We start from the raw sequence: 10,032 nt of genomic DNA, 5'->3' as shown, positions 1-10,032 counted from the left end.
CCTCTGCCTGCCTTTCATAACACGTCACAAATCTGTGTGGAATTCCAACCTCACCTTTTGAGACGAGGTACACGTGTTTCTCTGCCTGCATTTTCTACCAGGCACGAGAAACACCTGGCAGGCAGGTAAAAGTTACTTGTTTGCTCTGCAAGTGGGGAGAGCCCAGGGCCTAGTCCACCCCATCGGCCCCCTCCTCCCGGAACGGATTAACCGTGCCTCTGCTGGCCTTCGCCGCCCTACCCCGCCCTGTTTGGGTGCCTCGCCGCAGAGCCACCAGCGCCTGACTTGGCGGCCTGGGCCCCGGGTGACAGGCAGCTGTTCCATAGGTGCCCCAGTGGAGCAGGCCGGGCGTGCTGGACAAGCACCACTGCTAGGCCTCCAGCCCCTTCAGAGGACTCTGGGGGAAGGCGGTAAACAGGGGGCACATCCAGCCGACTGCAGCTTGACCCGGCACCTCGCAGAAACTTGTACAAGTATTTTGCCGCTGGCTGCGGGGGCTCCTAGGATTGGCTGAGGGTAACGAGGCGGAGGCGGCGCCCTGCCCACCGTGCGGGCCGAGGGGCACCTGAGGACACATGTCCAACCGGGATGGGGAGGCCGCCGGAGGACCGGGTGGCGCCCCTGGGAAACGGGGTGTCGGGAGGCGCCTGTTGCGCTTTTTCTCCAGGAGCGAGGCCAGCCTGAAGGATATGGAGGAGAGGAGTAAAGAGCGGGGGGCGACGGCCACGGCAGGCATCGACGATAGGTTGGGGGGCAAGAGGAAGAGTGGACGGAGAGAGAAGGACAGGGAGCGAGGAGCGTCCGCTGACAGGTACTGGGCGGCGGAGGGGGAAGTGAGGCGCTGATTGGCTGGGAGGGCAGAACCCAAGGGGCTTCAGGATGGCCCGTGTACAAGAGGGCAAAGGATGGGGCACGGTGTGTGAAAAGGGGCGTGGCTGAGTGACAGCAGGAAATGATAAGACAATCGCTTGTGGCTAAAGGAGGGACACGATACTGGCACTGTATTTGTGTTAACGGTGCCACTGTATGAAAGGGGAGAGATGGGGATTTGGCATATATTGATAAATGATTGGTATTCAAGTGGCGATTTAAACATACATTCTTAGGAGTGGCTGGTGATACAGCGGTGCATGCTTGTGATTCAGTCATGGATTGGAGACATACTGATATATAATACCGGGGAGTCTGCAGTCTGTCTATAACAGCCCATCTCTAATTTCCTTATTAGAGGTGCATCCAGCCGAATGTAATAAAGAAAAGACTAGCTGCCCACCTGTAATAACTTATTATAGTTGAGTTCTGACATCACAATTCCTGTTGCAAGAGCCAGCAGCCAAGGGCAAAGGCAGGTCACACAGCATAATTAAAGCTGCAGGTTCAGAAACGAAAAACGAAAACAAAGCACTGATTTTCCTTTCTCTGCTTTTTTTTAGATGAACAGTGACAGTGATAAGCAGAAAGGAGATATGTATATATGGCAGCTTTTTTATTCTTCCATGTTTTGGGCAATTGTACGAGAGATAATATCTTGCTGCATGGATCTTCACATTGTAAGGTACAATGGCCCAGAATTAAAAGAAAATGACGGAGCGCGATGCTGCACCACATTTGGCTGTGCCGTGCACAGTCATTTTCAAAATGCAGGGATGCGCTGTATTTAGTCTAATACAGCGCACCCTTGTGTTTCCCCCTGCACCTGTGCTAATTTTGCTGCTGAACGCCAACGCAGCAGTGGCGTAGCGTGGGGGGTGCAGGGGGGGCCGGCCGCACCGGGCGCAACATCTGGGGGGGGCGCGCTCGCGAGTGCTAAAATCCACGGGTTAGGGGGCGCAAATTACTTGCCTTGCCCCGGGTGCTGACAACCCACGCTACGCCACTGCAACGCAGCCACCCTTGCGCCATGGTGCAAGGATAGCTGCGGGTGAGATTGTTTTTGTGCAGGAAGGGGCACCTTCTTGCACAAAAACTATCTTCTATGGCGATTTGCTCCTTTTGTGTGTGCTGCAGAACACAACACTAGAAAGAGCAAAAAACGAGGAGAAATTAAAGCATTTATCCTTGTTGCGCCATGATAACGCCACCCCTCGGGTGGCGTTAGATTTTGGCGCTGCCACAGGTTTTACGAAAACTCGTAAATATGGGGCAGTGTCAAAATGCAATGGGTATTTGCTGCGGCACACCCACAGTAACACCCATTGCACGCCCCTTCCACACAAAGTGCTGCATGTGAAGGGGCCAAATTTACAAGGTGGCGTTAAGCCACAAAAAATGGCTTAACACCACCTTGTAAATACAGTGCAGTACACAGCGCCACCGGAGTGTCCCTAAAAGTGATGCTGTGGTGGTGATAGGGCCTTTTAAATCTGGCCCAATATTTTTTTAAACCTGACTATTAAACAGATTCTAATATCTTTTTTGGAGCATACATCTAACTGCTTTTTAGTGTGTTTATTTTTGCACTGGAGATTCTAATTGTATTCTTCATGTTTACAAACATCCTATTTCTTTCACATGAAAGAACAACATAACAAAGATTTAATTTTTTTGTAGGAAGGTTGATGGTATGGCCGTTTATTGCAAATAGTAAAGTACCCCTACATTATAAGGTATTACAGGTCACTTTGGAGTTCCATGACCTTATAAAGCAATTCAGCCTTTGACCTCCTTCCTTTATATGGTAACTCACCGAGTTGCAATATTCTGATAATGTATGCCAGGCAGTATTTTATCCCATACATTATGATATGGAAACCTGCAAACCCTGTATAAAGGCCTGTCTCTACTTTCCTTATTGCAGGTAATTTGTGATGCCCCTAGTCACCTGTAATAAAGAAACAACATGGCCACTTAAGTGGAATAGCTGATTACAGTTGAGTTCTGGCATCACAATGCCTGCTACAGTTGCCAGCAGCCAAGTGGAAAGCCAGGTCACAGACCATAATTAAAGCTGTGCTTTAAAAAATCCTGGAGTTCCATGACCTTATAAAGGAACTCTGCCTTCAGCCTCATTCCTCTGTAGTGTTAGGGAACTCCTCTGTGACAGCAATATCCTTATAATGTACGTCAGGGTGTAATTTATTCCGTATATTATATATAGAGTCCTTATTATACTGATACACACTTGGGGCACTGTCAGCAATTGTTTAGATATTGAGACATTAGTTTGATAAGTTTGGCATTATTATATATAGATGCTTTCATGCAGTCACTGAATGGTGATAAATTAATATATGCATGTGATACAGTTAATGTATTGATATGCTTTTTTTTTATACAGTCTGTGATATATGACTTATTGAAACTTCTCAGAGATTAGGAAACCATTCTACGTGTGTGCAGCATAATCAATGAATGGTTATATGTGTGTAATTATGTGGTCACTCTTTGATACCTGTATATGATATAGTCACTAATTAATTATTGACATCAGGGATATAACAAAGGCCCTTGCAGCCCCCGCGGTGTGGGGGAGGGGCCCTGGTGCTCCAGGGGGACCCTCAGCATAGTGCACTATTCACAGGCGGCAGGCCACTTACTGGGTCCAGGGCGAAGGGTCCCCCTACAGGTTCTTTGTAGGAGGGGCTCTTTAAGTTCTGTTACACCACTGATTTACATATACCAATAATGTAGTTTCTGATTGTCAAAGTACTGCTACGTACATGCAACCTACATGCATTACATTATTTGATTGGTGATTTATAGGTAAATATTTATCATGACACAATCTCTTATTGCTTTGTTTCAGTACATGCTTTTGTCAACAGATTGCACTCTGTACCTAACTGCATCCTGGTAGCTGTGGCTAGCAAACTGTGAAAAGACCAATCGACACCCAAGAAATAGTATTCAAACTGGTTCAAAGAAATTTTTATCAGACCGACTGCCACCATCTGGTACACTAAACTCGCCATGCCTCGCATGTTTCCAGATCTGGAGAGTTCGGCCTTCCTTCGGGTTCAGAGTCCTCTGTACACTGCAGGCCCACTTGTTCCTGTGCTCTGTCTGAAGACCTCCAGGCTTGGCCTGAGCATGGTGCTCAAGACCAGGTCTTATATTATTGCGGTCAGTGGGCTGCCCTCTCTCTACCATAACAATGTGTGTGTGCGTCCTGAATATATGTTAGGTCTGGCTTGGCAGCATAGGTGTCTGCTGGGCGCATTGTTACAATATGCACAGAGTGGGCTTTGGCTCCAACAACAGGAGTATTTCTCTCTCACTTCATGCTGTTGACTATATAATGAATCATTCTGCCTCCAGAAACTGCTTTGATTTGATTCAATTGGAATCACCAGGCTGACTGTCAGATTCAGTTCTTTATCTCTTATACACATCCTAAAAAACAATATTTTTTTTGCTGTTTCCCAGCACTGGCACAGCTAACAGGATAGGCTTTCTTATGACACAACATTTGTTCATGCAACACATGTAAAAAGCGTTTGTGCACACCTCTGTTTATATGAGCAGGCTTTGTTTTGGTTTGCCAATGCTTATTTAGAGTGTAGTCTGGTGGTATGATGTTTTCTGGCCCTGCCAACCCATGGTTATGGTCACCGGGTGTAGACAGTGGTCCACTGCCAACTCTCATAGAAACCTTAAAAAAAATATTGCTTTTTACAGTAGCACCATTTTTTAAAGGAAATCGGCTGCTTTAAAAATATATTCTTTTTTGAAACGCAATCACAGGGCTTTTGTATTTCTGACACTTGTAGTCCACCATTCCTGTGGTTTAGATCAATCACAATGAGTCACAAATTGCGACCTGCCTAATGGATATTAATTAGGCAGGGTGGTCTGTGACTCACTACGGTTCCGTATTTTGAAAACTGACCTTCTAGTGCAAAGGCCAGTTTGCAAAATAAGTTTTTGGTCCCAAAAAGTAGTGTTGCAAACTGTGACCACGTTTTGTAACCAAACGTTTAGTACACCTGGCTCCTAGTCTTTTCTGTTAAAATCTTCACAGCTAGGCAACAATTTCCACTTAGGGTTCAGTGGTTTCCAACTGGGATTAAATCACTTGTATGTCCTTCTTCTACTTCAATTATGTTAGCTCACAGTATTTTTTCCAATGCATTTCCTCATTGACTACTGCCTCACAAGATACTTCGTTTCCTGTTATAGGCTTGGATTAATCACATTGACACATTCTGAGACTTGTACACTTTTTTCGGTTCAGTTGAATCAATTGGACTATCACACTTGCATAATAATTTGCATAAGGGGGACTACGGCTGGATAAAGATAATCTGGTCGTGTGAAGCTGTATGATAACCGTAGTCACTAGCGACTTTATACGATTGTGGCTGACCAATCATGAGGCTTCTTATTTGGGCTACTCCTGAATCATCTCTTTGGCCCATCCCTCGACTCTCTTTTACTCTCTCCTGGAAACAGACTCACTTGCAAAAGTCAATGCAGACTCTGTCCACTTGTCTGTGGCTGCATGTGCCCACACCAGCTTCGGTTTCCTGTAGTCAGCTGATGCTCAGCATCTAGGTGTCAACTCTGCCTTCATGTTGTCCTCTGTGGCTGCTTGAGCCCCTTCTGTCTGTGCCTTCTTGTGTTCTGTTGTGGCTGCTGAGGCCTGTGCTGGCGCCATCTCCCTATATTCAGCTCTGGCTGAGAATGTATGATGGAACAATGAATGCTGGAACCACGCATGGCTGAACAACGCAGTCGGAACAATGACAGCGTTGCTACCACGAATGCCTTTACCACGCATGCCTTTACAAAGATTCTTCGTTGTAAAAGCATGCCTAGTAAAGGCATGTGTGGGAACAGCATGCCTGGTTCTAGCATGCAACCCTCCACCTGCCCTAAAGCCCAGAAGTACCCCACCCCTAATACTTAAATTATCCCGACCCCTCACCCCTAAAACAAAACTACCCTGGATACCTCCCACCCACCCTGAGCCCTAAACCCTTCACCGACCATCCCCACCCGCCCTAAAAACAACCGACCCCTCACCCGCCTCTAAAAACAAAAATACCCTGATCCCCTAACCCCCATCCCCAAAAACTAAACTACCCGACCACTAAAAACCAAACTACCCCGACCCACCTCACCCTCAAAAACCAAACTACCCAGCCCCCCCAAAAAACTACCTGACCCCCACCCACCAAAAACAAAACTACCCCACCTCCAAAAACAAAAGTATCCCGAACCCCCACCCCCAAAAACCTAACTACCCGATCCCCCACCCCTAAAAACCAAACTACCCCGATCAACCACCCCCAAAAAACAAACTACCATGATCCCTCACCCCCAAAAACTAAACCACCCGACCACCCCACCCCCTAAAACGAAACTACCCCCACCCACCCCTCAAAACCAAACTACCTTGATCTCCCCAACCCACCCCCAAAATCAAAACTACCCCACCCCAAGACAAAAGTACCATGACCCCTCCATCCCCAGAAGCCTAACTACCCCAATCCCCCCACCCCCAAAAACGTAACTACTCCGATTCCCCACCCCAAAAACAAAAGTACTCTACCCCACCCCAAAACAAAACTACCCTGATCACCCACAGCCCTAAAACAGAACTAGCCTATCTCCCATCCCCACCCCTAAAAACAGAACTACCCCAATTCCCCCACCCCACCCTTAAAAACAGAACTGCCCCGATCCCCTACCCCTAAAAACCAGAACAACCCCCATGACCCCACCTCGCCCCTAAAAAAAAAAACTACCCTGACCCCCCAACCCTGCCCCAATCCCTAAATCCACCACACCCCTAAAAACTACCCCCAACCCTGCCCCAGCCCCACTTACCTGACCGCGTCCTCTCCCGATGGTCCCATGGTCCCGCTTACCTTAACAATGTATTCGTTGTTCTGTACGTTTCCCCTGGCTGAGGATGCTTGTGCTGACCCTTCCCTCCTGTGTTTGTTTGTGTGGTTGTGTATACTGATTTCACACTGCTCCTTCACAAAGCTTGTGGTACAACTGTGCACTTGTCTTGAGATTGTCGGTACCCAAATTGGTAAAGACTTCCCATCTCACACACCAAACCACGCTGCATCATATAGTCTCTGAATCATCCCGAACCCTCACTACTGTTGATACTACTCAAGCGGAAAACAGACTTTGGTCTTTGATGAACCTTCAAGACCTTGGCGTGAAGGTTGTGAGACCAAAGTAACAACAATACAGTGCTAAACAGATATGTCACCGATTGAGCATGCTTTGATACATAGTTGACAATCACAGTTATATAGTGCACAACTGGAACTCGTGTGGCTTCGTAGCACTGGTTCTTTGAGTGATGGGTAGAGAAACTGGACCACACAGGTGAGGTGTGGGGCGACTGCATCGTATAGGAGAGCAATGTGTTCCACTCCTGATTACCACCGACGTGCTCTGATCAGGTCACACGAAACATGTTGCAGCATGTAAGCTCAGCAGTGCCCTACAGATGTGTACAAGAAGGAGGAAGACACACACACAAACTTGCTGGTGCATTGTTTAGAAACTATAGAGAATAGGCTGTGTTTGGAAGAGCGTGAAGTAAGATTGGTAGCTCATTGTTGTGCCAGGAATTGGACGGGAACAGTGGCACTTTGATAGCCCTCTGGAAAGAAAAGAGGTCCTATATTTTTCAGGATGGCAAAGAGTTTCATATTTTGATAGTTTGTATTGAGGAAGAAGAGCCTCAATTGTGGGATTTGTACAACAGGAAAGTCGCAGTCCTCATCAATCATGTACATTTGATGCAGTCATTGGTGACTGACGTGTTGGTACCCACCTGTGATAACTCATATTTGCTGGTATTCTGCACCACCTGAGGACATGCATGTTCTAGCAGGGGTTAAATATGCCTGGTCCCAATGACATGATCCACTTCTCATACATGTCTCTATTGATCTTTGATTCATCCTTGGAAGGAGGAAGCTCCTGTGACTTAAATTGCAGTTAAATCAGGCAGTGCTTGGAAGAGACAGCACTGTCTAGGCTTTTCAGCACTGGTGCCATACTACATATATAAATCAACATACATAAGAAAACCTGCCCAGCCCTTACATAACAATGTTTTAGGATGCTGCTCCTTACAACAGAGCTATAGCTCACCTGCTATGTCCTTGCAGTGAATAGGCAGTAATGACATTTTAAGGACTTATGGGGCCCCAGGTAAGATATATTTTGTGGCTCCCTGTTTAGAACAACTTTGAACTTATTATCCTTTTTGGCTCATCCCAGCCCCCTGACGCTAAGCAATACTGAACTGTATGTTAAACCTTCAGAAAGGGGTCAGATAAAAGCAGCTGAATGCTTAAGCTTCCCAGCCAAACAGTACCAAAAGATAGCTTGACTGAGCATTATTAAAGCACTTTGGCCCATATGTATACTTTTTCAATGCCTTATATGCGTCATTTTTTGACGCAAAAGCGGCGCAAACTTGCAAAATACAATTGTATTTTGTAAGTTTGCACTGTTTTTGCATCAAAAAGCGGCGCTAAAAAAGTACAGATATGGGCCTTTCTTTTTAAGCTTTATCTAGATAATTTACTTGCAACAACAATATCTTATGCGAAGTTCAGTTTCAGTGTCTGTCCAACTTGTTGCTCCTACTTCAGGAGAAATGTACTAAAGGTGGGTAGATGTTTAGTGAGCAGGTGCATAATATTAAAACAAAAGTAAGCACATAGCACTTGAAATTGAATTGCAGGACAAAACCTATGCCAGATTCATGTACACTCACTTTACCCAGAGGTTTCCTGGAAAGTAGGGACCCTGGGCAATTGCTCACTTTTCCAAGGCCTTAAAAATCTCTAATAGGAAGACTGCTGCAGCCTTTCCTGAGGGTGCCTAATGTAATCAGGCTCAATGTCCTAGTGACAGTTGCTCGGGCACACCCTAGGTCTCCTTTCTGCTGGTAATCCGCGTCAGGCCAGGTGTGACAGATACTCCTACACACCCAGTACACGCTTCCCTTTTGCGCCTTCCAGGCAAATTGTCACGGATAAGCACTTCACAGCCTCTCACAGAGCCCCCTGACCACTCCCATTACACTCATTATAAGCAATTTTCAAGATGGTTGAATAGCTCCAAGTGCAATATTTAATTTCATGAGGGGCTATTTCTGTGGACACACTTCTACACCCGTAACACCTCTAGAGAACTGTGTGAAGGGGCCCAGGTCCTCCACACGTCCACATTGCAAACTAAACTTCTGCCTTCTTTGAAGCTATGTAATGGGATTTTGATTTCGGCAGATATGATATCTGTCACTGTTGTGACAGAGTTAATCATCCATCAATATCTACCTACATATCTTCTACAGGCTCTGGATGGATAGAGTTTTGGCCGTGCCTTCTACAACCTCTAGACTTATGGGGTTCTGGGTGTGTCTCCTACAATCTCCAGATATAGGTCTGGATGTGTCTTTTAAAACCTTATGATTGAAGGTCTGGACGTGTATTCTATATGCTCCAGATGGATGGAAGTCTTTTCATGTTGAGGAAGTTCTGTGTGTGTTTTACAGCTTTGGGGTTGGATGGAGTTCTGGATGTGAATTCTATCAAATTCCCGTGGATGGGGTTCTAGGTGTGTATCTCATAAGCTCTAAATGCATGCAGTCCTGTGTCTGCCTTCTATCTGTTCTTGATGGATGTAGTTCTTTGTACTTCTTTTATCATTTCCCAATAGAGGGAGTTCTGCTTGTGTCTCCTACTGCTTCGGGATCATGGAGTCCGGATTTGTCTCCTACAACTTCTGGATAGATGGAGGTCTGTGTCTGTCTTCTAGAACCTTATTATGGACAGGGTTCAGGCTGTATCTCTCACAGTCTGTGGATTGATAGACGTCTGGGTGTTTTCTCATTCATCTGGCTTGTTAGAGTTCTCAATGAGTGGATGGAGTTCATGTGTCGAATACATCCTTCAGGTGAAAGGAGTTCTTTGTGTGTTTCCTACAGCCTATGGGTGGCATGCTGGACGTGTTGTCTTCCAGGTCTGTATGGATGATGTGGTGTGTATCCCACAAGCATCAGATCCATGGCGTTCCGTCTGTGTTTCCTAATGCCCCACTGGAGCT

The 10,032-nt window shown here is 46.3% G+C and overlaps 1 protein-coding gene across 1 annotated transcript in view; it reads left to right on the top strand.

The window, feature by feature from the left end:
* Window positions 1–411: 411 nt before the first annotated feature.
* CRYBG2 (crystallin beta-gamma domain containing 2) overlaps window positions 412–10,032 on the top strand; it is a 332,393-nt gene continuing 322,772 nt past the window's right edge. The window contains exon 1 of the mRNA XM_069224031.1: window positions 412–811. Within this exon, the coding sequence (XP_069080132.1) occupies window positions 576–811 (236 nt within the window). The 5' untranslated portion in view covers window positions 412–575. The remainder of the gene's footprint in view (window positions 812–10,032) is intronic.

The sequence above is a fragment of the Pleurodeles waltl genome, chromosome 3_1 (assembly GCF_031143425.1).
Source record: "Pleurodeles waltl isolate 20211129_DDA chromosome 3_1, aPleWal1.hap1.20221129, whole genome shotgun sequence".
Lineage (NCBI taxonomy): Eukaryota > Metazoa > Chordata > Amphibia > Caudata > Salamandridae > Pleurodeles > Pleurodeles waltl.
The sequence above is the reverse complement of the archived record's forward strand: the minus strand, read 5'-3'. Positions and strand labels throughout refer to the sequence as shown.